Source organism: Medicago truncatula, chromosome 1, assembly GCF_003473485.1.
Source record: "Medicago truncatula cultivar Jemalong A17 chromosome 1, MtrunA17r5.0-ANR, whole genome shotgun sequence".
Taxonomy (NCBI): domain Eukaryota; kingdom Viridiplantae; phylum Streptophyta; class Magnoliopsida; order Fabales; family Fabaceae; genus Medicago; species Medicago truncatula.
The window spans coordinates 11,174,399-11,202,296 of NC_053042.1; the positions used below are offsets into that span (position 1 = coordinate 11,174,399).

The 27,898-nt window shown below is 33.3% G+C and overlaps 2 protein-coding genes across 2 annotated transcripts; one reads left to right on the forward strand and one right to left on the reverse strand.

Annotated features, from left to right (window-relative positions):
* Window positions 1-4,955: 4,955 nt before the first annotated feature.
* On the forward strand, window positions 4,956-7,098 carry LOC11421622 (uncharacterized protein At4g22758). Its single transcript, XM_003589610.4, has 2 exons — window positions 4,956-5,581; window positions 6,626-7,098. Exons 1-2 carry the CDS (start codon window positions 5,344-5,346, stop codon window positions 6,811-6,813), a joined length of 426 nt encoding a protein of 141 aa, XP_003589658.1. The 5' UTR covers window positions 4,956-5,343; the 3' UTR covers window positions 6,814-7,098.
* A 2,546-nt stretch (window positions 7,099-9,644) lies between these two features.
* Window positions 9,645-27,588, reverse strand: LOC11429265 (DNA gyrase subunit A, chloroplastic/mitochondrial). Its single transcript, XM_003589611.4, has 27 exons — window positions 27,052-27,588; window positions 25,597-25,666; window positions 25,385-25,450; window positions 24,927-25,028; window positions 23,753-23,797; window positions 23,554-23,652; window positions 23,366-23,452; window positions 22,728-22,798; window positions 21,678-21,786; window positions 21,519-21,581; window positions 19,858-19,923; window positions 19,638-19,726; window positions 19,053-19,101; window positions 18,322-18,408; window positions 17,234-17,327; window positions 16,922-16,992; window positions 16,713-16,802; window positions 14,732-14,857; window positions 14,474-14,631; window positions 13,823-13,904; window positions 13,276-13,440; window positions 13,087-13,188; window positions 11,917-12,053; window positions 11,102-11,222; window positions 10,959-11,013; window positions 10,299-10,398; window positions 9,645-10,156 (listed from the first exon to the last, which is right to left on the reverse strand). Exons 1-27 carry the CDS (start codon window positions 27,453-27,455, stop codon window positions 10,048-10,050), a joined length of 2,817 nt encoding a protein of 938 aa, XP_003589659.2. The 5' UTR covers window positions 27,456-27,588; the 3' UTR covers window positions 9,645-10,047.
* Between the last annotated feature and the right edge of the window lie 310 nt (window positions 27,589-27,898).

A 27,898-nucleotide genomic window follows, 5' to 3' on the forward strand; every position in this document is an offset into this window, starting at 1 on the left:
TTTTATAGTATTCAATATTTATACTATTTTTTTAGGGGAATATTTTACTATTGTTGTGATTGTTTCTCCTATAGTTATTGTTATAAATTGTTCATATTTTGATGTAATTATTTAACTAATTTTTTTATTGATAATTTAAATAATATAATAAAAAGATGCAATAGTTTAAAGAAAGGATAAAAGTGGAAGAAAAAATACCACCTAAAATGGTGTATTCTCTTTTTTTTTTTTTTTTTTTTGACAAGATGGTGTATTCTCTTTATATATTGTTATAAAATAGTTATGATGAGAATAAACTCACGTGTAACTTTCTAATACCTTCCCTATCATAAAGGTTCTCGAGAATATTATAAAATTAATCAAACATCATTGCAGAAAATTCTCATTTAATTTGGCATAACAAGTCTCCTCTGAAAGTAAGTCTTTTTGTGTGGCGACTTCTCCGTAATAGGGGCGGATCTATGTAGAGACCAACAGATGCCATGGCATCCCCCAATATTGCTAAATATCTAATATTAGGCATAGTTCTATCATGAATTTCCCTTAGTTGCATTGGAAGGGGTGCCAAACTCTCAACAATATTGCGCAGGTTCAAGTCCTGCTTGTGATAGTTTTTAATATTTCTACTATAATTTTTATATTTTATTCAAAAAAAAAAAAGTTCCTGTTTAATTTATATTACATGCTATTTTGGTACCCTCAACAAATTTACTCAAGATCCGCCACTGTCTGTAATCGCCTCCCAACAAACCACAACATATTCATGAGGGGGCGATTTTAGCTAACGCTCAGCTTTGTGTGAGAGGGTATGGTATCTTAGAGAATTCAGACCATCTCTTTCTGCATCATGACTTTTACCATCAAATTTGGATAACGGTTTATAATTGGTTAGGTCTTATCATGGTCAAGAGGTCATATCTTTCATTTAATTTGGTTTCTACTGTTTGGGTTATCTTGAGAGAATGGAACACTAGAATCTTTCAGCAAAAGGAGGATACTATTAATCTCCTTATCAACATTATTAAGCTTGATTCTTTTTTATGGTTGAAGGCAAATCATGTCAATTTTGCTTTTAACCACCACATTTGGTGGCTTAATCCTCTTTTATGTATTTGAGGTGTTTTGTTTCATTTTGTTTTTACCCCATTATATGTTGTAATTGTTACTTCTTCTTTACTTCTCTCAAACACTCCTTGTGCAGAAAGTAAAGTTGGCTAATATAATTCCATTTTAGCTTCTTAAAAAAAAGAATCAAACATCCTTTTTAAATGGTTGTTTGTTTTAATTTTACTGGATTATTTTAAGAATAGCTTTTATCAAAATAAAGATAAATATATGAGCTTTTACAAAAAGATGTTTATATTAAAAAAAGTTTGATCAATCGTATAATATTTTTTTTAGAACCTTTATAATTGGGAGGTTAGTAGTTTTTATTTGTTGAGAGGTTACTTCTACAAAAAAAATTATTCTCATTTTAATGGGAACTTTATGTTCACCTTTTTTTTTTGGAAAATTTTTCTATTCCCAAAAACATGTTATATCCAGAAATAAAATTTAATAAACTTGCTAGACGAAAAGAAAATTAATGTATACTATATATAAAGGGAATATCTCGAAGCCGCTTCGTAGGTAGCAAAAATATTTTTCATAACAACTACCTCTCTTTCAAAACTCAGAGTTATTTTGTAGTCGAAACACTTCAAATGATCTCAAAAATCTTATTGTCAGTACTCTAGGTGTTCGCCCCGTGTTAGGTACTGGTAAATATCTTGGATTGCCTTCTATGATAGGGAGAAATAAATATGCAACGTTTAAGTTTATTAAAGATCGTATATGGAGCATAATCAATTTTTGAAGTATTAAGTGTCTATCTCAAGCAAGTCGAGATATTATTATAAAATCAACGTCGCAGTCTATTCCTTCCTATGTGATGAGTGTTTTTCTCCTTCCAGGATCGACTTATTACTGATAATGAGAAAATGTTGAACTCCTTCTGGTGGGGCCGTAGTTCAACAAATTCGCGAGGCTTACACTAGATGTCATGGGAACATATCCGCTCCTAAGACTTTTGGTAGTATAGGATTCAAGAGTTTTAAGGATTTTAACATGGCTATGGTTGGTAAGAAGACAAGGAAGTTGGTCTCAAATCTAAATTCTCTAATTATCCAATTATTCAGAGCTAAATACTTTCCTCAATTTAATTATTATGGAGCTGATATAGGCCACAACCCTAACTATGTTTAGTGTAGTATTTCGAGTGTGAAAGATGTGATTCGAATAGGCTTCCAATGAAGCATAGGTATAGGAGAAAGCATACCAGTTTGGGACCATCCTTAGCTCAGTAATGATGATTGTATTTTGCCAACCATTGATCAACATATAGAGTGGCCATATATTACTGTTTCAGATGTGTTGGTTACTCATCATAAGCAATGGAGCATGGAGCTCATCAATGGATTCTTTGATAATAGTACGTCTATAAGTATATTTAATACTCTGCTTTTGAATTCGGTACTTCATGATACGCCTACTTAGAAGTTTGATAAAGATGGTGTTTATTCGGTTAGGAGTGCATACAGAGACGTTATAAACCATAATTTGGAAGTTGTACAACATCATGTGCCAGGAAATTGGAGTTGTGTTTGGAAGTTAAAGTTGCCACCGAAGGTGAAGAACTTTTTGTGGAGAGCTTGATGCAATTGTTTGCATACAAGAATCCTGTTATAAACAAAAGGTGCTTAGTGTTCATATCAGTTTACCCTGTGTGAAGACTCGGTTGAAGATAGTGCTCATCTTTTCTTTATGTGCAGTAAAGGAAGTACACTGGATTATGCAGTGATTTTATGGTTGTTTTCGATCATGATGTAAGTTTTTTGACTAATGTGTTTGCTATTTTACAACATCTAGATCAACAACAAAAGTAAGTGTTTGGTGTGACCCTCTGGAGTATTTGGAAACAAAGGAACAACAAGGCCTAAAATAATATTTTTGAATCCGCTCAGTCTATTTGTGAACGGAAAGTTTCCCTCCTCACTTGTTGGATGAATGCCCAAACCATGTACAATCATGCTCCTAGACAGTCTAACACTCAGGGTGTACTTCAATGGAAAAAACCAAGTCTCGGAAGGTATAAATCTAATGTAGATGCTTCCTTTTCTCATGCACTAGGTAGAGTTGGAATTGGCATGTGTATTCAGGATGAACATGGTCGATTTGTGATGGCCAAAACAAAGTGGTAGGCTCCACTTCTTGATATGGATTTGGGGGAGGCCTTAGGACTGTTATCGGCTCTTAGGTGGGTTTGTGGCCTTCAGTTGGGTATTGTGGACTTTGATATTAATTCTAAAATTGTGGTGGATAGTCTATATGGTAGTAAATGTGGTGTTTCTAATTATAGTGAAGTGATTAACGATTGTAGACACATGTTAGCTTCAAATTTAATAACATCTTATGTTAGGTTCATTAGGAGACAAACCAACGAAGTCTCTTATAGTTTAGCAAGGGCGACTCCGTGTCAGGCTAGTTTCTGTATTCATATCAGGATTCCATCTTGTATCTCTACGATTATTATAAATGAAATGCACTAGTCTTTGTTAAAAAAAAAAGGGATATCTATTTTATACTATACTAGGGGATTTTGGACGAGCTTTTTCATTATTTTAATTATATCCTTAAACAATTTTTCATATACTAATGTTATAATGTTGGTGTATTTTAAAAAGATAATAATTTATATTATATTTGATATATTATTGGTGTCATTGAAAAAAATAAACATGGTTTCTTGATTTTTTTTAAGAGTTGTTGGGTTTGATATAATTTGAAAGCCACCAACGTCTATACTTTTAATCAAAATCAAAATATCATAAAAAATTATGATTCATAATCTTTCCACTTGTATTTAATAAAAAAAACAATATATTAATGTTGATATTTTTAAAATAGTCTTGAGTTAGCTAAATCTTATTGTATCTATTTTCTCACATTGATACATAAAAATTTGCTTCATAAATATAAGCACATAAAATCTACAATAGATGCGATGCAAATATTTAACGGTGTTTTGCTTAAAAAATATTTAAAAAAATTTGCTTCATAAATATAAGCACATAAAATCTACAATAGATGCGATGCAAATATTTAACGGTGTTTTGCTTAAAAAATATTTAAAAGAAACACTGTATTAATGTTGATAATTTGAAAATAGTGATGATTTTTCAAAGTTTTATCATATCAATATATAAAATTTACTTCCGTAGACATCAAATAAAATCTGCAACGGGTACAATGCAAATATTTAACATATTTTTGCATACGAAAGAAACAAATATTATTCGAGAGAATCATTACATTAATGTAGAAAATATTTATTTGATCTTTCTAAACATTTAACAATATTATCAATTTAATCATTTTTAATATAGTTTCCACGATATTACTCGACCCGTGTGCAAATCAACATTTTTTTTTTCCTATAGATAGACGAGATGACAAAACCATCATATACTCATACACATAAAGTGGAGGTATCGGGGTTTGAACCCCGGTCATAACGTCCGGCCTAGCAATTTCAACATTTTTGCCAGTTGAGTTAAGACTTATGAGACAATCGACATGTCTTTTACTAGTAATAATTTATTTTTCAAGTATATTATATTAATTTTCATACTTTTTTTTGATCAACTAGTCTAGTAACTAGAGCTTACACAATTAAATTGTGGAGAAGTGGAGTGTCGAGGTTCGAACTCTGACCCCTAGATATAATATGCAATATCCTAGCAACTGAGTTAAGCTCACGGGGATTAAATTTCATCATACTTTTTGGTACAAAAATTGGTTATTATTTTCAATGTGAAACCACATAATGATGAGGTAAATATAACAAAAATTCGACAACCAAAAACTATGAAGAAAAAAAAAACTAACCCTAAGCCCAAATTTGAATCATTCTCCAATTGAACCCTATATAATCCTTTTCCTCTTGTTATTTTCTTCACAATCACTTTCTCTCCAATTTCCCTCAGATCTTCGTGAATGGTAGAAACCCTTTTCCCCTTCGATTTCATGCGCTCCCTTTCACCTTCAACAACGGCGAGCGTTCTCCTTCCTTCCCTTTTCCCTTTCGCTTCTTGCATGCAAGGTTGGCATTATCGCTGCCTCGGTCTCGACCCCTAATTCATCCAAACCCTAACCCTAATTTTCAACAATTTTCCTCATTCTTTCATAAAATTCAATTTTTTTTTACATAATTCATCATTCCATTGCCTCAATTGCGTTTTTAGATTCTTGGGTATATACAATTCGTTTGTTTTTTGATTTTGTGAATTGCGTCAATTGAACACGATGTTGTTGAGCAAGCAGAAGAAGAATCAGAATGCGAATAATGCTAAGAGGAGGTTGTTGATTAGCATCAATGTGCTTGGAAGTGCTGGGCCGATTCGATTTGTTGTGAACGAGGAAGAGCTTGTTGAGGCTGTTATTGATACGACGCTGAAGTCTTATGCACGTGAAGGGAGATTACCTGTCTTGGGGAATGATCACAGTGCTTTCTTTCTCTATTGTCCTCATCTTGGATCTGATGGTATTGATTTTCTATTCAATTGCTTAATTTTATTGTTCTCTTAATACTCAATTTATGATTATTTATTGAAATGAATGATGAAACCAATAGTTTTATTTATGAAGATATAGAGAGATGAATGAAAATTATAGGTTAAGTTGTTAAGAAAGTATTGATGATAAATGATTTATCTTTGGACTTATGGTTAGTGAGAAAACATTTTGGTTGATATTGTTGAATGGTAGAAATTATGTTGTTTAATTTATCACAGAATGTTGGTTTGAGTGGTAAGGGACTTGGCTGTTATAAGCAAGTAGTCGATGGTTCAAACTTCAAACCCCCGACTCTTGTTTGTTGAAAAAACTTGGAAAACATGGTGCACTTCTTGTGTGCCAGCAGGTTCCTAAACTGTGAAATATGTGATTAAGAGCTCATTTAGTGATTGAGTGTCTTGTGTGTTATGTTAATTATTCAGATATTAATGTTTTATGTTATTGAAACTAATTCAGTCTTTACTTATCTTGTTGTTAGTTCCGAGCTAATTTTGCATTGACATTGCGTTGTTTTAAATCTTTGGACTTAGATTGTTTTAGACTTGAAAGAATGAGTTTAGCAGAACTTTGGAGTTATAATTCATATTTTAGTTTGCATATTGATTCGTTGGGGATCAGCCCTCTCTTTGAAAAGGTATCATGTAAGTGTGAGTGTAGAGTATAGACAGATGGAAGCAAAAGGGGTGTATGGTTTTATTTGGGATTGAGATGAATGTAAAGTATTTGCAAACATTAATTTTGAATTATCTTGATTTAGATTAAAAGTGAGTTTTAATAATGTCAATTGGTTTATTATATTTGAAAGTTTTTATCATAAATTTAGTTTAAGTCTTGGTAATGAATTTCTTTACAGTGAAAAAGCTATATCATTTTACTTTCTGTGAAATGAAAATAAAACAATTAAACATAAGTTTATGGTAAAATCACCATTACTTCCATCATACTTATTTTTTAATGCTTAGAATTGATTTCTAATCAAGCTCTCTCTCTGTATTGTGGTTTGATGGTGCAGCCGCTTTGAGTCCTTGGGATAAAATCGGATCACATGGAGCTCGAAATTTCGTGCTATGCAAGAAGCCACAGGCGGCTACAAATGAGGCAGCTGCTGAAGATGGAAGTGGGACTTCATCACTTCCACGCAGGGGAAGTGGTAGTTGGAAGTCTTGGTTCAACCTCAACCTTAAAGTTTCTTCCCATTAATCGATCAAATTGAGATTGTGGGGAATCAAACATTTGCTACAATGCTTTATATAATTGTTTGGTTTTTTTTTTTTAATGATCCATCTTGGTTGTGTTTGTGTCTAGGCTGTCTCTGTTCACATTAGCCAGAGACAACTTTGAATTCTGGCAAGAATAAAGTATTTCTGATTTTTTATGTATTTGGTGATAAGCCATTTAACTTTTGATGGAATACAATTGAATTGATGTTTTGCATTTTGCCAATTTTTGGCTTGAAGCTTTCTTATTATATATCTGGATGTTGTGCATTGGATTCATCGAATGTAGTTTTATAAAGATTTCCATTCAGATGCAAAACAATGCTATGTGTTGTATACTTGATTTTTTTTACTTAAATGATTCATCTGGATGTAGTAAGAAATCAGAAATGTAGGTAATGGTGTACAAGTTCTTTGCTAGGACCAACACACTAATCATTTAAGCATGCCATGTGTTGTATGTTCTGTGGGTGATGGACCAAATGTGAGACAACAGCAGCTGGATTTTGCTTTAATTTCAAATAATAAATATGAGCTCAATTTGGTGGTTGAGATGAGAAGGTAATTTTAGCTCCAATGTTCACCATAGTAGGGCAGGACTTATTTTGGGTTGGTAAATATGGTTTCTTTTGTTTTTGGAAATTATTAAATGTTACGGGACATTTTAGTTTATCTATATGCCTAATTTGCTACTAAATATTCTAACTTGACTCTCTTTCTTCTCAACAAACACACCCTTAGAAAAGTAGCGATTAATGGTTGTAAAAAATAATGAGAAGTTCTTCTAATACTACTCCCTTTGACACTTTATTTTTCAAAACAACGCAATGTATATAGGCGGATTTTACCATTTTGGATATAGGCCATGTATATAAACCGATAGGATAGAGTGTTAAAAAGATAGTATTAAAGTGCCACTCAAGAATAATATACAAAAAATATGCCTAAAAGATAGTATTAAAGTGTCACTCAAGAATAATATACAAAATAATATGCCTAAAGAATATGGAGAAGCTAATTAGTGCGCGCGTATGGGCGTGTTTAGATCGGTTGTTGTGAGCATGGAGAGGAAATGAAACTCCGGTCGTGGAGAAACTACAGAAGCAAGATCGTGGTTATTATGCATGGATAATTTTAGATTATTCATTGCTTATTAGAATTGTTTTGGTCAATAAACCATATGCCATTCTAATAAGTAATTGGGTTGGTTGATATAAATTATCCTGAGACTGCCTCTGATACTGTGAATATAAGATCCAAACATGGTGTCATCAAAATCAATCCTAAATATGGTGATTGGAGGATTAGGAAATTTTGATACTCATCTATTTTGCATAACAGATGCTATATCTGATTAGAATTCTTTAGGGGCATGTGCAGTCCTATGCTTTCTTGGCAGGCTACACTTTGTTTTGTTGCTATAGGGTAGCCTTAATCCTGGTTCAGGCCTTAATCCTGGTTCAGGCCTTAATCCTGGTTTGCATTTTATTTTCATTGCTTTGACCCAAAAAAAGATGGAAAGGAATTGGTGGCCCTGATAAAGGCACTTAATTACTTAATTCCACAACCATGCAGTTAAGCAAATTAGCACTATTTATGACGGGTCATACGGTTTTACTTATCACATTTGGTAAATTGGAATGATTTTTATCAACAGTTCTGTTGGATATTTATATATTGGCTTCACTTTTGCCTAAAACAAATATTCATGTGAGATGTTGAACACGATGTGCCAACATCCTGGCATGGTTCAGTTAACCTGCACCCTGCCTTGTTTTACGCACGCGCTATTTTATTTAAGGAATCCACGCCTTAATTCTTGTTGGTCAAGCTGCGTGTTTTTAGCACAAGATCAGATCGGTTTGTGATTTCCTAAGATTGTGTTATCTACTTAAGAAAGTTTGGAGGTGATCAGGATGTTCCTAATAATGTGCCTACATGTTAGGAGTTTCCTTTTCTGATTCTGTTGTACGTGAAATGGATCACCAGATTGTTCTGAAGCCCAACAAGATTAATGACCCGTATTGCTTCAGTATTTAAACAAGTCTGGAAGACCTAGAGAAATATTCAAGCCGTCATTTGAAGAATAGATCATCTAGGATTTTGAGTCTGTTTATGTGAGCCAAAACGTTTCGAGTTTTGCACTACAACTATGCCACATGGTACAAAACAAGTGAAAGTTGAGAAACACATGTGGGAAAAAGTGAGATGATCCATTTCCCTCAAAAACAGATAGCAACTATGTGCTTCGGCAAAGTTAGAGTTTTCCAACCTACCATATGCGGTATATTGATGATATGAAAGGAGTTGTAACTCTTTATTTAATTTAATTGTATTTTGTTTTCTTTTTTCGTTAGGTTCTCAGAATATTTGGATTTATTATAATGGTTGACAATTTGTCTTTGAAAACAATTGTCCAACTTTTAATGAGTGGTCAAGATAAACTATATTGTATCTTCTTTTGAAGACTGCCATTGGATCATGCAATTTCACATGATAATACAACATACCACCCACTCCAAAAAAAAATAAAAAATTCTTTCTATTCTCCTCACTCCTACATCACAGCGATGCCTCTTCCTGTGCTCATCCCTCTTCCTGTTCCCTCAAAAACCAAGGCAGAAAGAACACGGAAGTTTAGGTGGGTTCTGAAGAAGCTTGTCTCATACCTCAACTGGAGTGCACACTAAATCTGGTTTGAATTCAAGCTTTGCGATAAATTTAACATTTGTAAACAACCAGAAGCTACTAGATGAAATTTTTGTCGAACTTTATATCCATAAAGCCTTATTATCACAGCTTAAGCAAAAGTCATAAATGGTGCTAATTTGCTTAGCATGTAGAACTAAGTAATTAAGTGACTTTACCAGGGTCACTAATCCCTTCGTTCCATCCCAAATTCATGACCATTTACATCAACAAACTCAATTATTATTAGAATGACATGGTTTTCAATAGTTTTCAGTCGCAAAATATACAGATGTAACATACAAACTGCAGCCCTTCTCTCAACAACCTTTGGAAGACAAAATCCCCGCCCTTCGGACAAAATAAATATGTTACACATAATAGGTAACGAGTAGGACTGGAACAATTACCATTGAAAGCATACCACTACCCACGGATTCAAGATCAAGCAGTATCATTTTGTGAAGGGCTATACTCCAAGTCAGACAGGTACCTAGGCAAGTATACTTTTCTAAACATTCATCTACAACTAGCCTTGGGCGATAGCAAGTTCTTCTTCAGGCTCGCATTCCGTTGCTGAGATTAAGGAAGCAGTCTGAATCTTTCCAGCATGATCAAGTCGCATCAAAATAACTCCCCTGACCAAAATTCACCAAATAAAATAGTCATTACAGAAGCAAAATGTAGTAGGTATCCAAGACACTTGTCATAAGCTTATAGCTATAATCTCAGAAATCAAATAAGCGGGAAATATGCAACATGGATATAACTCAAATTTACCTAGCAAATCGGGATTGAATTGAAATATCCCGAACTTTAATCCTGTTGACTGTACCACTTTGGCTAACAAGAACCACTTGTTCATCACTTTCACCATCCTCTGTCGAGACAATATTTTTACAATAAAATAATTTTATAGCAAGAAGTAAAATCGGAGCTTCTAAAGGTTCAACTTCAACCCTGGCGAACCAGTGATAATTACATATTGCTAATTTTGCAGATAATATTAAGTAATTATTTAAGATAAATATTTAGACATATTAAACCTTATATTAACATATAATAATCATATGCCTTCTACTTGTAAAAATATAAATAAATAATCATATGTTATGTAAGATGAATAAATAATAGAAGTCATGTGAGAGTGTCCAGAAAAATCATGTGCGTATGTCAAAATAACTTGTTAAGTATTTATTGCTAAAAGAAATTATTAATTAAAAAAATCAATACAATTTTTTTTTGAAAGAAAACAACTCCAACTTTAAGCAGTTTTTGACTGATTCTTAACGGTATTTTTTGGATATAAATAATGTACACGTGACCAATTTTCTGTTTAACTCACTATACCATCTAGTCTAGTCCAGTCCAATTTTTTAAACAATGATCAGAACTACAACCAAATTATAAATGTTAAACTATGTTACATTGAGGGAATACCTGCTAATGTGAATCCTACTACAAATACGGCAGCAAGGCGATCTTCAGCAGAAAACTGAAACATAGGTGAGAAAGACAACATATTTATTTTTGAATGAACAGTTTATTGTCAAAAGGATCATGGCAGTGAAAGGAAAAAATACCTTGTATCCAATCAAACCAACTCGATTCAAAGACGACATTCGGAAACGGCTTAAAGGAACCCGCTTTCCATGACCACTCTCAGAAATAAACAACAGCCATGGGCCATCGTAGCTCTTTCCACTGTGGACATATAGTAAATAAATATATTAAGAACAAATGTAATAAGTTATTCCCAACTAGCATTTATATGAGAATTAGTGATAAAATATATGCACTTCCATCTGTGCAATTGGAGTCATACCAAGAGCTAAAGACAGTGAAATAGGTTCATTATAATCTAACATTTTGTAAAAAAAAATAAAAATATCATGTTCCAAAAAGCATAAAAAATAACAAAATAATGATAATAACAATGACAATAACTATACAAAGAGATTCCCAGCATTTTTATCATATAAATAAGCCTATGCATGCCAACTAGAATCTTCAAATCACAATGCCGTTTCATAGATAAGATTTTATTTTGTAATTTAATTATATTTAAACATTCCCAGGAATTCCAAATTTCGAGCTTTAATTAGTAATATTAAAACTACAACATTACTGCCCAGTGCCAAATGCAATTCTTGTTGACGGAACATCCCAAAAATATACCAATATCATTAAAATGAATTTTATATCAGAAAATATACAAAACATATAATCAAAACACAGAGAAACTACATGATCATTTTGTTGACCTTAACGTTCCCATTATGGAAAACAGGCAATTATGAGCACATCTAAACAATTAAAAAGACCAAGGACAATTTTTCTCAACCAGATCACTCCAAACTATGACATAAAAAAGCAAGCAAGATCTCATCATTATTACTTGCTCTCAGGAAGTTTCGATATGGTTTCCAAGTTGTTCCACATGGCCGCTGGAATAATGTCCACACTTGCCATCCTATCCCCTTCTTTGAGTCTCATTGCCAGTGCACCCCTTGTATTTCTTCCGAGTGTACGAATCTGAACTTAAACCAAGACAGAGTGTGTAAGAACAAAATTTTACAGCACATGGCAATAAACTACAAACCAGACTCGGCAAAGAAGTATTTATAGCAGTTTACTTCGATAGAAGTACATGGGATTAGCTTGTTTGAGAGGTTTAAAACATATGATTACAATGTGATTTCTGTTTTTGAAGTTATATGGTTTAATCCTTTAGAAAGAAAAAGAATACTCAGAATAATAAAATAAAATTGATATGATGTGAATGATATATTAGGTATTATTACAAAAGACAAAGTACTAATCTTTATTTATTATACTAAATACTACCTACCAAATGCCTAATATTAACTAATTAAGAAAACATATACACGGAAATATGTAAACTGTTGGAAATTGAAATATTTTAATTATCTACTTTTCCAAGTAGCTAAGGTTCATTTTACAGCATGAAGATAAGTTCAATGAAATTACCATGTTAATTATCTTGTAAGTTGCATATGTTCATTTACTACCATTGTAATTACCATGTCTATAAATTAAGCCTACTGCCGAGAGCTCTGTATCTCAAGCACATTCAGAAAAATATTCAGGAAATATTCTTTCTATCTTTTCACAGAAACTAATCCTAAAATATAAGCTAAGATTCTCTAAATTACTTTTAAGATACAGTGAAGATATTACAATATATTTTACATATTCCAAAAACAGTAAAAATTTACCTATACTAAGTATCACTCTTTCATAAGGAAATACATATTCGTTGAAGAACAGATTACTTTGTAGTCTACCCAAATTCAGGGTGCAAATGTCATTGTATAGTCATTTAGCACAAATGAAGATTAAAGGCCAGTTCTTCACATCACCAAAATTCAAAACTTATTATGAACTTCGCATTTTTGTATTATATCTTTATCCTCTCCTTTCCTTTCCCCTAACGCCTAATTCTAAATTTCAAACACCAAAATTATTCTAAAGAGTGTAAAAGATAGCAACTTCAGGTAAAGGTTTTAGTAGTTGTTTTAGAAATAATATAAGATAGCAAACTTGCCTTACTGCATAGACTCAGTATGACCATTCCATTGTGTGAAGCCATAGCCACAAAGTCGTCATTTGTGCAGCAACGGACCCATTTCAGCTCATCACCGGGAACCTTTGAAGTTAAATGAGAACAAACTAGTCATAGGACAATAATATGAAGATTTAGCAATGTAGACAGAAGTCAAATTTGAGAACAAACCAATTGAATTGCAATGATTCCAGACGATCTGATTGACGAAAATGAATTCAAGGGTACTCTCTTGATATATCCTTGCATTGTAAGCATCAGCAAGAACTGATCGTCGGTGAACTCGCTCACAGGAATTATGGATGTTATTCTTTCACCGTCAGATAAAGATAAGATCTGGCTCAAACGAAGCAAAAGGAAAAAAAAATGTTATTTAAGGCAACTTGTGTTTCAATTCCTTTGTTCAACTGTTTTTATAAAGAGGCACAATTAAAAGTGTACATATAAAAATATTGTTTTAAAGATAGCCAATAACTCCATTAAATTGTACTATCTCAATCGCCACACTCTCTCTAAACCATTTAATGTGCCCATAGCCCATAGGTAAATTAAACACACAGACAAATGTATTTTTTTTTCATTTTTCTCCATCATCCCACTTTCAGCCAAACCTTTATGTTATTGTATACAGGCATTGTATACAAGTATACCGATTATTGTGGTATATGTGAGGAAATGTTGGTGTGTACAGAGAGAATAGGAAGAAAGAAAGAAATACCTGAACAAGGGGAGTGCCAGAAGCAGTCCGGCTACATTCAGGAATTTTATATGCACGAGCTGAGTATACTGTTCCTTTATCGCTGAAAATTGGATTTCACAAGCGAAAAAAATATTCAAATGTGATGTAATTAAATCAACTGCTAGGCAATAATTTCAAAGACTAACAGTAATATAATTAACCACAATCAAGAAAAGAAACAAAAACCAAGGATTCAAAATAAAAGACCATATAATGCCTTTTCTCAGATAAAGAACGACTGCTAATAACAACAGCTAAACCATACAACAAGCCCACCTACATGTTTAGTACTTGCTAGAGAGCATCTCCAGAAACAAGCCAGGACCCAAAAAAAAATAGAGCGCATCTCAAGAAAGGTGGCACCAGAAAGAAGCTAAAACATAAAGCCATGAAATAAAGAGACCTTTTTTTTATGTCTCCTAAACATAGAGTATCCTATATTTTTCAAGTACAAGGTATCGCCATATCGGTAAGATGCATATTGTATTCGTACATCATAGGAAGGTATAAGTCTCTTCAACAAAAAATAAAACCACGTCTCTTCGTGTTTTTTCTGCATTGACCAGTGGGTTTGCACAAATTTCAATAGGCAGAGATCAGTTCACTTTAGGAACCCCAACGAAAACGTACCTGAAATAAAGGACAAAATCATGTGCGCGACAAACGATGAAATCAGACATTGAATCGTTCATTTTTAATTTGCCTACTGACTTGCCAATTGTTCCACGATGTTGTAGGTTAAAAGTACTTGGCTTCATACGCTTCAAATAACCTTTTTCACTAAGTGTCTGAAAGTAAAACACATTGTCATGAACATAATACTCATTTAGTGACCAATAGATAGAATAAAGATGCAAATGTAAGATTTAAACTATAGTTGCCACATACCAATAGCATTTCTTCATTTGGAATAACATCAATGTCTTCAAGTTGACCATCATCGGTGTCCTCCAAAATTGAACGCCTTGGACTAGCAAACTTATTTTTCAGATCAATTGCTTCTTGTTCTATAACCTAAAAAAACAAGAACAATAAAATGGTCAATCCCAGATAAATAAATTATTTTTCAGCAATGCTAATAGCCTCTCTATCGAGTGATGAGTCACCATTACAAAACTTAAAGAGAAGTCTGGTTCATTAGATCTTCAATATAAAGAACGGCAGTCAAACCCAAACTTTCACTTACAGGTTGTTCAGAATTGTTTATGACAAAGGCCTATTTGTGACATCGTTCTTTTTTTCTTTTTGTTTACCCTAACTACAAAAAGGACACCTTATTTTCCCTTTATGTTATAGTATAAGGAGAGAAATTAGAGATTTGGGGCAACAGTAGAAGTTGTTACCATGTAACTAAAAAGTGTCAGGTTTGAGAAAAACTAAAAAAATACTTTAGTTTTTATTTTTCATGATTCAAAACATTAAAAATAGGAACCAAAGTGAAAGCAAAGTCACATTATTCCAATGCTACAGTACCTGGATGCTGCTGTCCAGTTGCGATTTCAAGGCCGGTGCCATTAACACTTCTTGCTAAACAAGCCAAGGATATTCCAAACAAATATCAAGTCTAGTGAAAACACAGCATTTAAGAGGCATTCCCAGCCTCTCAGCTGGACGACAGGGTGGCTTTGTTTTGTTTTATTTTTGAAGTGGGGTATTGGTAGGAGCATAGTCACACGATTTGCAATTCGCTTCGGTACGTAGTACGGGTTCGTAACTTCAAAAGAATTCGGTAAGTGGGGGGTATACATAGTCGGTACGTTATGGGTTCATTGTACATTTTTTTATCATTTCGGACCTAAGAAAGATGGACCTGTGATGTTTCATCGAGAGGTTTGTCTAACATAGAAAAATAGCATGTGTTTTATCTAACATAGAAAATTAGCATGTCCCACATCGGAATAGAAAAATAGCATGTCCCACATCGGAAGGTTTTCTAACATTGAAAGGTAAGTAAGTCTACAAATACAGTCTCTAACACATCCATCCTCTACCACGTTTATCCACTGCCAAGTGTACTACAGTACATTAAAATAGTGGACCAGTGGCATTTGGATTTTTCGAAAGTAGTAATTACTTTCAAAGCCCAGTATTGAAGTAAATTAGTCTAAATACTTTGGTTCGCCGGTACTCTCTTTTTAGGGAATTCATAGGCGAATTATCATGAACCAATACACAAACGAATGGCGAACCGGTTCGTACGAATTGGTACGGGGATCCCTAGGAGAGACAACGAATTCTGTATCTATGGGTAGGAGAACCCTGAATAGGAAGTTGTATGATGAAAGCAGAACGGCAGTAACAGGGAAACCAAGTACAGTTAGGAGTAAGATTAGGTTGGTAAAAAAATAAAAGAACTGAGTAAGGAGGGATACTATGAAGAATTGGGATATCTGGGAATTTTTTAATCTAATAGCCTGGATGATTCTTTCAATTCTTCATACTGTAATTCTGACTAGTCATAACAATGCACCACTGGATCACATTGGAACCTGGATTGCTTGCAGTCCCGGACTGCGAGCAATCACAGTTATGGGGTCATTTACCGTCCGGGTTCAGCATATTGGGACCTAGGAATTTCAAAGAAAAATTAATTCTTTTTATAATTTGTGATCCAGTAGTATGATCTATTATCCTCTACTTATGCATAATATTTATTTGTTAATTATAGGAATTAGGAACAACGTTAAAAATTTGCTTGAAACTAATACAATTTCATAATTTTTCATACCAGCAATTAGGTAATTCCAGTATTGCACTGAATAAATAGATTTAATAAGCTAACTCAGTAATTAGCCTAACCAACCAAAATTACAAAGCTAATTCCGTAAGTTTTGAATGAGAGGAAGAGAGATTCAAAGTGATATTATACCTCCAGTATATTTTTCCTGCTGGACAAAAGTTCCTCTAACTTGGAAATCTGTTCGCTCAGAGATTTATTTTCAGCCACAAAGTTGTCGCTCTGCACAGTACAAAGCTTATAGTTCTAAATATGCTCCTAGCACAGGTAAACTTAAAGAAATTTAAATAAAATAGAACAACAATAATTCTAGTCTAGTAAAAGGTATTATTCAAGTGCACCTCACGAAGGGTCAGTCTTCTTAGGCTCATGTCCAAAAGAGCTTCAGCTTGTTTCTCAGAGATATTGAACTCTGCATAAAGATATTCACATTCACATTCAATATCTAAAAGATAGACAATTCCAAATCATGATTGCAAGGATTTAATTTCAATAAAAAAGCATTTTTCAAAAGACAGATGAATAATAGTTTCCAACAGAGCAACAACATCTAAGCAGGTAGCCTCTCAATATCATGTCTTGGAATTCCATATTCCTAGGAGACAATTTGGAACAATGAAAATTAATAAACAAGCTTAAAATTAGGAGTTCACCATTCTGTAGCCCAGCTGCAGCAATTGAGTTACTTGAAGCTTCTCGTATTATGCGAATCACCCCATCAAGATTATCAAACCCAACAAGAATACCCTGAGTGTGCACATAAAATACATTTATTTACAGTCAAAATGTTGATTAGAAAAGTGTACTTTCACTAATTAGTCTAATCATTCATTCATCGTCACCTAATTGCTTAATCATTCATTTATTTACAGTCAAAATGTTGATTAGAAAAGTGTACCAAAGGCACATTGACAACAGTCTAGAGTTCAATATTGCCCACAGAAAAAGAAAAAAATCCATATGACGGACTTTGCAGCTTCGCATTGAGCATTTATTGGAGTAAAAAAAGGGGGTTAAATATGTTTTTGGTCCCTATAAATATGTCAACTTTTCATTTTAGTCCCTCTAAAAAATTTCTTCAACATTTAGTCCCTAAAAAAAATTTCAACTTCACTTTTGGTCCCTGCTTTAAAGTAAACTCATGTAAAATTCACATTTTTGAATACAATTTTGCAGAAAAATTCATAATATTATAAGAATCTTACTCAAAAAAATTTAGAATTTTTTAACAAAACATGAATTTATGTATTTTTTACGGTAAAAAATTCATATTTAATTTGTATTTTAATAAAAAATTCTAATTTTTTTTAGAATATTTTACACATTTCTTCACAATATCATTAAAAAATACAAAATTAAATTAAAAATAGGGACCAAAAGTAGTGATTGAAAATTTTATAGGGACTAAAAGTTGAAGGAAAATTTTAGAGGGACTAAAACAAAAAGTTGGTATATTTATAGGGACCAAAAACATATTTAACCCAAAATAAAATTATGTTAAATTCATCACTTAGCACCAGTTCACCCAATTCCTAAAGATTGTGATCAGTACATTTTTTTGGTTAAAGGGACCAAATCTAACATCTTGTGGTTCACCAATTTCAGCCAGACTAGTTTCCCAGCTTTCAACCAAATGATTGTAAACCACTCTACTGGTGACATATGTACAAGCTTTATACTCTGTACATGACAAATTGACAGTACAGACACGCAAATAGATCCTATGTTTTTTGTGACATACCTCGACAATATGCCTTCTCTGTTGTGCTTTTGATAACTGAAATCTTGCACGTCTCTCAACAACAGAGCATCTGAAGTCTAAGAATGCCTGAAGTAACATTAAAAAGTAAGCCAGGAAAATAAAAAGTAGCACTTCAACTTCAAAAAACAAATACATCACCTTACACACAAATGACCAAAACCAAATAGGAAAAAAAATAATTACACGATACACATAAGATGCTAAAAAATATCAGTGACTCCTGGCAGAAAGAATGGGTCATTATGGAAAATATATTGAGTGTAGTTTTCAAATTAATAATTGTGGCTACATTACAGGTTAAGTTTAGATGTTTCTATAGCTAGTACAGGAAAAAAACTGAAAATTCATATTACACCACCAAAAACTCCAAAGAAGGCTTGTTGGCCAGAGGCCTTTTAAAGAGAAAAGAAGTTAAAAGATCAATTTGATGATGAAGCTTGGACATGGAAAATGTTACTTTACACCAACTGTGAGCAATAAATTTAAAGATAGGTTGAACAAATTGCAGTTACAGTTGTGATAGCTAATGGTTAGCTATTCAGTTGTTACTGGAAACTAACTAAATTGACTAACACCTGAATAAACTAGGACCGAGAAGATTATTCTCTCACCGATCCATGTAGTTTGGTCTCTCTCTTAGAAATAATCATTTTCCAAGTAACCATGGATATGGCACACACTGTAGACTACCGAGGCCAGTAAGTACTCACCTGCAAAATTTCTTTCAGTCCCATTTGTTTAGGTTTTCCGTTAAGAATGCTACAAAATTCAGGCAAAAAAGGTATGTTCAAATTAAGATGTGAAGTATTAAAAACTATAATAACACAGATTTAACAAAATCAAGAAGTGAGAAAAAATAAGCTAACAAATTAGATAGAATCCATAGAGCTCAGATCATGAACAAGAACAAGCCATATGTACTTGTTTTAGGGTATAAAGAACTAATGGAGTTTTCCCTTTCATCATGAGTAAAAAAAGAACCATCTATCAAATGGAATAAGATAGAGGTCTGGCTCTGGCGCTATTCCATAATTCATAATCAATATGTTTAGTCTAACAAACTTTTCCTCAAATATCCCAAGTACAAATTCTATGCCAGAAAGAGTCCCATTAGCCCCCAGGGGGTTCAGTGAGTGCAGAAATAGAATCATTCCAAAAGATATTTATTTATTAAAATACAATTCCTAGACATGAGGGGAAAGTAATAACAATCAATTGTCAGAATGGCGTCAACGATCAGAGTATTTAAATTGGTTATTTTGAAGAAAAGAAAAAGGTGAAGGCAACCAACTTACCCCACCATGTTACAACTAAATGTAGACTGCAGAGAAGTTAAGCGATAAAGATTATTCAACACAATCAATGGATCTGATCCCCGCTTCAGCTGCAAAGTGGGTGAAATTAGTCATTATCTAATACAAAACTATCTTTTTTCCATCTCTTTTTGGTTTCTTGCACGTGTCATAGAACAAGAGAATATAGGAATTAGGACCATAGCCTATTTATATACTTCACCTCAATGACTACACGCATTCCAGAACGATCGCTCTCATCCCGAATATCACTTATCCCATCTAAACTCTGCATAAAAAACAAAACAATAAAAAAATGCAAAAGGAAATTTTTTAGGTTATAGCTGCCTGTTAAACAAATGCTTGGCACCTTTCAAAAAACCAAAAAAGGCAGAAAACACCAACAATATGTGAAAACATACCAAGTCGAAACCTCTTACATATAAACATACATATAAGATAAAGATACGAGAGTACGAGACAAAAATCATATTCAAAGTCAAAAGGTTTAAAAAAGTGTTAGAAGAGGGAAAACAAGAGAAAGTAAATTTGGTATTTCATACATTCATTGAATCTTTTCTAAACTGAAGAATGCCATCAGATTACAAAATCTTTTCTAAACTGAAGAATACAAGAGTTTATATGAATCTTATTCTTCACTCTATCGGGGCTAAACCTGAACTCATTTCTAACTAACTAAGAGGCAGTTAGACTGTTGGTGCTGATGTGCACTTTAACAAAACTAACTATTGCCATGTGGCCCTGTAACAAGCTGTCATATTGGATATGAACAGCAAACCCTGAAATAACTATCTCAAATACCCACACAATATCTCTAAAATATCTATAGAAAATTGTATTACCTTTGAGAAGGCTCTACTAGTGTGTTTCCAACTAGAACTTGGGGTTTATCTATAAGCTTCTGGGAAACAAGAGATCAGAAGTTTGGCTCAAATTCAAAAGAGGGCCAACAAGAACCAAAGGAACAGGTAGAAATCAATAAAGAAAAATAATCAAGGGCAGTGTCCAATAAAGAGGCCAAGAATGTGGAAGCAAAAGCAAAGGCATAAAATGGTCAAGAATCGGAGTTATATATGAGCTATCATGTATGGGGATAGATCATGGAAAGTAGTCTAAAAATGCAAGAACCTGCAGAGCCAAAGGTCATACAGTGGACGAGGGAAACATAGGCATGTACTTTTGTGAGGTACAGTGATAGCATCAATGTAATGTGGGTGATGGCGCGGATAATATTATGCGGGTGACAACCTTGAAAAGGGGATCTTGTGCATGCCGGAAGACCCACCACCACCCCCTAAACCATCTGACTCAATGTTAGCATGTAGGGAAGACACCAAGGGCGACAAAGTTGAGGATGTCAAGGGCAATGACTGGTAGAAAAACTTCGGAAAAGTTAGGGTAGGAAAGGAAAAAAGCTTCAAATTTTTTTTATATAAATAATAATAACTAGTATTGTCTCTTTAATGTTACAAAACATCTTATTTAAAAAGTGACCTCACAGCAGTTAGATATCTAGTTTTAGAAGTCATGGCTATCTTTATCCCTTAGACAGTGCCTTATTTCACTTAAAACAGAAGTCAGTTACATGCAATGTCTGGTAAGAAGACATTTACTACATGAGCAGTGATATATGTACATCCATTTGAAGACAACTTTGATGACAAACTTTTTTCTCTCTTTTCTAATTGGTCAAAAACAATGGAGAGAGAAAAAGGAAGAGAGAGGAAAAGAATATTATGTGAGTATGAGAGAGAAAGTTGTTCAAAAGTTGTCACAAAATGGATGTACAAATATCATTTCTCTTACTACATTTGGATGAAAAAAAGAGGAAACAAAAAAAATCTTATTGAAACAAATTAATACCTTGTTTTCCACAAGGTCGGCAATCTTCTCAACCAAAGCTGATTTGTTTGTCTGGTAAGGAATCTATTCCAATCATAAAATAGAATTTGTAAGGAATCTTCCAAAGCAAATAAAGCAAGTATTTCAAATGTCAGAATCTGAAAGAATCTAGAGAACTACCTCTTTAATTATTATTGCAGACCGTTTTGACTTAGAATCAAGCAATTCAACATCAGTCTTCCCTCTAACGACAACACGTCCACGACCAGTACGGTATGCTTCTAAGATCCTTAAGAAAAATAAGTAATATATCATACCAGACATCGTATTGTATAACTTTTGGGAAGGCACAAAATCAAAACAAGGGCACAAAAGGATCACAAAATTTGATACAACATACTCGTGAAGGTTTAATATCAAACTTATGGATTAAAACAAGGTCACATAGCTTTCAAGTGCCACAGACTTCTGTAACAGAAGTTGCCAGCTTCTATTCAAGGCTCATTTTATTTTATGAGTGAAGACCCATTTTGGTCCTTCACAACTTTCTGACGGACCATTTCAGTCCCTGACAAAAATTAAACCCAATTTAGTCCCTAACATTTTCATACCGGGGACAAATCAGTCCTTCTATTATAAAAAATCAGGGACTACTTCGTCCACATTATGAAAATGTCAAGGACTAAATTGGGTTTTATTTTTGTCAGAGACTGAATTGGCCGGTCAACAGATTGTGAGGGACCAAAATGGGTATTCACTCTTATTTTTTATTTAAAACCCTTAATTTCTATTATGTAACCAACATCCTTGACTTAAGAACGAAAGAGATGAAAATGCAAATAATGTATTATGCAGCACATTAACTATCCATATACCATATCACCAAAGTACTTGTCATGTTTATTAATTTGCAACTGACAAGTAATCGTAATTAGATTGCACTGGGGGGGTTGGGTAGCTCAGCAGGTTTGAGCTAAGGGTTAAGGAGTTGGAAGTCCAGGGTCCAAGTCTTGGCAAGGAGAAAAAAAAGCTAACATAACATACTAATATTTGCCATTAAAATAAATAAATAATTAAATTGCACTACCAGCTAAAAGGAATGTTATGAGCAACATATTTTAAGCTTGTATTGACACAGATAATGCAAACTTGTCAGCCAAAATAAAAAAACTAAATCTTTATGAAATATTCATAATAAAAGGGATCCTTCCAAAAACTTGATAGACTTACCCAAGGTTTCCCATAATCAGCCCTCCTGTTGGAAAGTCGGGTCCCGGCATGTATTCAAGTAATTCTTGCAGCTACAACAGACCAGGAAAAATTAGAAAGTTTTACTGGAAAGGAAGGAGAAATTAAAAAGATTTAAAAGCATACAGAATAGCAACTGAAAAGTAATAATAAAATAACCATGCTTTCATTTCTTGCGAACTCTGAATTGGCCATTTGCGTTACACAGTTAGAAGACAATTCTTAATTTGTTAACTGGCAAGTTTGTTATGGAATTAGCTCTTCCTAGTAAGTGGAGAAAATGTGGTTTGTTGTAAGAGTGACCTTTTAGTTGTGCGACAACCACCAACACATTCTTCAATACATTATTATGATCGACCCATTGTCAAAAAAACTAAATTAATCACTTTTTAAAACATTTGTCGAACTTCTAAAAAAAATCATAAAGTATGTTACAGAGAGCATCCCGAAAAGTATAATTCTAGTATTCTTTTTGCAACAATAATGTTAATAACATGTGGAAGAAAAAAAGAGCTCAAGACTCTGAAACTGCTTTGTTAGCGTTGTGGTGCATCTGGCTGTCTCTGTGTTTTTAATGGATTTCCATTTGATAAAAAAAGAGAGTAAGATTTGGCACTCACAGTGGCTTCTGGATTATGTATCATAACACGGAGCACATCTACTACTTCCCCGAGATTATGAGGAGGGATATTAGTCGCCATGCCAACCTGATGAATATAAGAATACACAGCTTTACGTAAGAAGATGCATAATTTAACGAAGAAAAAGTATCAGGAGTTCTGATATGCAAAAGGGGACCAGAAATCACCGCAATCCCAGAAGAACCATTCAACAGTAAGGTAGGAAGACGAGCAGGTAGAAGTGATGGTTCTTTCTGTGAATTATCAAAATTTGGAACGAAATCAACCTGCAATGAGGAATAAACACGAATAAAAAGTACTCAATATTGATGTCAAAGTAAATCAGAAAACCCAAAAATTGAATGGCAAAGAACAGCAGTGACTGACTGTATCTTGATCTAGATCTGCCAACATCACTGCTTCAGCCAATTCCTGCATATTTAAACCAAGAACCAATTAAATTCCTTCAAACTGTATGCCAATATGCAAATCAATTCAAAGAACATGAAAGAAAAGCAACAACAGCAAATCCAAAACTCTAGACATTTTGTTTAAGGCTAACAAAACATCACGACAATCCCATAAAGCAGTGTTTGGACAAGACTCGTAAAAATCCCCTCTCTCTATTTTCATCCAACCAAGAACTATGTCGAAAATTCTACCAATCACTAAATTAATATGGAAAAGTACACTTCCACCACCCTATACAAAAATGATTTAAATGGTAATGAGTTGTTTGGTTTAATTGAACACAGTTCTTAAGAAATTGTCTTTTTAATACTCCCTTGCAATAAGAAAAATTAAAGAAGAAAGGAATAACACTCTTTGAAGAAGAGTATTTCAAGACCATAATCATTTGTTAACAACAAAGATTCAGATCAGGAATATGTATAGGATGTCCAAGCAACACAAATTTACCAAACAATAATGAACTAAAAGTCAAGAACTGATCATTCATGTTTAGGAAGACAAAAGTGGTGTTTCCTGGATGTTCCTTGTTAGATTAATCCTGCAAGACCCAATTTTAACAATTCTTTTTAGCACATCATGCAATAGTTTCTCAAAAACAGACCCTTCAGACTTCAGATCTTTAGCTAAATCTAGTACAAAAAACATTATTTAAAAAGCAGAATCATTTCAAAAATGGTTGGATGTACGTTACACGGTCTTTCTATTTAGTTTTCCTTCTCACACTTCTGAAAAGGAAACGAAGCTCATGAATATAAAATTTCAAGTTTGGTGGCTTGAAAGTTTGATACTTTTCAAACGGCTCACAATTAACAAACATGGATAAAAAAATAACTGTTTGTTTATTGACATCAGAACTTTGGCATGATTAAAAATTAGTGCACATCTTTACCAGTAATTAACAAGGACAAACAATTATTGATTGGAGTCCATTATATAAAACTTTTTGGCATAAAATTGAAGGATTAATTGACAAGAACAAACAATTATTGATTGGAGAGTCCATTATATCAAACATTTTGGCATAAAATTGAAGGTGAAATTATTACAAAAGTAGAGTTCAGACTTAAAGAGTAAGTGGTTAAACACACACCTCCAATCTGCACTCTGTGTAACGCATGGCAGCAGGAGGGTCAGCATCAATCGACCCAAAATTTCCATGACCATTGACCAAAGGACTTCGTAATGAAAAATCCTGAAAAACAGTGGAAAAAAATATAAAAATAACAACTGAAAATAAAAAAACGTAATCAATCATGGACCAATAGCCATAGTCAACTACAAAGTATGATAGCAATTTTTATAGTAAAAAAAAAAAGTACGATAGTAATTTAGAGAAGAAAAGCAGTTATTGAGTGTTTGGATTAGCATATTTTAGGGATATAAATTATTAGATTGGCTCCTTTTATCAACTTTCTATGATTCTACATGTTATATGATACTACAGTTATTGATAAAAAAAAATATGATACTACAGTTAAGTATTCATTGACCTAGCAATCCGGTATATCTTAAGAGGAAGAGAAAATAAAGAAAAAAACAATGTTTTACCTGGGCCATCCGAACCATGGAATCATATACGGCAGTATCTCCATGAGGGTGGAATTTTCCTAAAACCTACAATAATAATGTGGTATAGCAGCATATATCAAACAATAAAAATGGAAGTAGATAATACACTACCCAAACTTCAAACATACTTCTAGATGAATCAATTGAGTGCTACATTATTATTAACTAGTATTTAAAATTTTGATATTAACCTCGCCCACAACTCTTGCACATTTCTTGAATGGTTTTTTGGACGAGAGACCGAGCTCGTGCATTGCAAATCTGCATTCAAAAAATTAGTGTCAAGCAATAACATCTCCATTAAGAAGTGTCAAATTTTAGCAAACTCAAAATGTCAAAAGTGTGATGCTATTTGTAGTACACTGAATGATGTACTATGGATCCACATATTAATTAATTACTTTTTATTATAATTTCCTATTTTCCTAAATTACCTTCAATTCAAAGGTTTTATATAATATTAAAATAAGTGGTTAGTAATAAAATTTATTTGTCTATTCACATTCAATTGATATTAAGTTGGAAAATGACAATCAAAAGAACTTGGTGGAGAGTGTTAATAGACAATTAGGAGTTCAAATTACGTTCCCCTAAATTATTGCTGCTTTGCAAACTATTAATGGCCAACTCAAAATCATCCTATAGAATCAATGAAATAAGGAATGGCAGGTTTGAACTAAACATACAACAAAGAAAAGATTATTGCAATTAATAAACCAATGCAAGCAAAGAAGCTTTTGACCAAAAAATATCACATGTAACCAAGGGTTGCTGGAATCAAAAGCATCATGACTAGCAAAATGACAACAACCAATAAGTCACAAAATTAAAAAAAGCACAATGGCATGCCAGGCATAAATGTGAAAGATTAATTTGACAGTAAGCTGCAACACAATCACATATACGAACATAAAACACAAAAATTTGCATTGTACCAAACAAAAATCTCAATGGATAATTTAAAATAATTTCCAGTGACCCTCAAACAATATTTTGAGAAAATATGTAAAAAAAATGAAAGCTAAAAGCAATTCAGTTCACAAATTTCAAAAACTCCTCAAAGCAGAAAAACAATATTTTCCCACACTCACGCAGTCAGTCATCGGTAGCCATTCGATCAAGATTGGACAGTCCAGACTTAAGCTCAGTATTTAAAATATAAAATAAAAGTCTACTTTTGTTGGACCATCAGATTAAGATCGAATCACTACCAATGTGGGAAAATCCTTGACTGCATAAATGTGGAAAAATCAGACTGCAGGGAATTCAATCTCAAATATCACATTTATTGTTAAAGTAGTATAAGACATTCAACAAGAGAAAGAAAATTAAAGGAAAAACAATCTAAGCTATTAAAGTTTCCCCAGATTTATATTTCACTAACAAATTAAAACAAAAACAAAAAAAACTAAACTATTGCGCCCACACTTTGATCGAACGTGTGTCTGTGTCCAACAATGACACATGTGATAACATTCAAGTCAGTCATTTTCTCAAATTACCACTGGTGTCGACGTGTCAGTGTATGTGCTTCGCAAATTCCAGCTAACATTAAACAATATAGTGAAAAACATTGTAAAAATTAAAAAAGCATATGCTTGACAAATTTCTACAATTTCTCAAAAAGAAAAAAATAAAATACTAACAGAATCCTTCGATGAACAGGCTTCAACCCATCCCTAACATCAGGCAAAGCTCTCCCAAGCAGCACAGACATAGCATACGCCATATAAGCTTCCGTCGCTTCTTTATGAAGCTCAGTAAGCACAATCCTTCCCTCACTCCTCTTTACAACATCACTACTACCGTTATCCACAACCGTCACGCTTCCATTTCCGTCTCGCTCTGGTTCATCCCGCCGAACGGAAGCAGCGGCAGCCTTGATGGAAGTGGAGGGACGGCGTCGGGTGGAGGCGGAGAGGAATCGGAGGTCGGAGGTAGTGCGGCGGAGAAAGGAGAGGCGTGTGGTGGGAGTGAAAGGGGAGAGTGTGAGGAGTCGGAGTGCGGAAGAGAATGCCATGGAGGAAGAAGAAGATGACGAAGGTTGCATAGGGTTTAGGGTTTTGACATTGGAGAGTGTGTTAGGGATTTTGATTTGTGAGGGTTAAGAGAAAACGATTCTTAAACCCTTTTTTCTCTTCAGGTTTTGATGCGCGCCAAGGTCTGGATTTTTGGATGAAATGGAAATGGAAAATATCTACAATTTCAATCTTGTTTTTTTTTTTTTTTTTTTTCAGTTTTTAATAATAAATAAATGTATGCAAAAATAAACTCTAAATATGTTCAAAATAATATATGGGTTAAGTGTTCTCATAAAATTTAATATATTAGAGCGTGATTTTGAATATGCAATCATTCACTTACTGAAATATAATTTGTATTTGAGTTTTGTTGATAGACCTTTTAAAAAAATATATATATATAAATACTTTTTGGATCGGTATTTTTTATTTTTTTTTTAAGTTGTATTTCTTCTTATTTTGTCTTAACCTT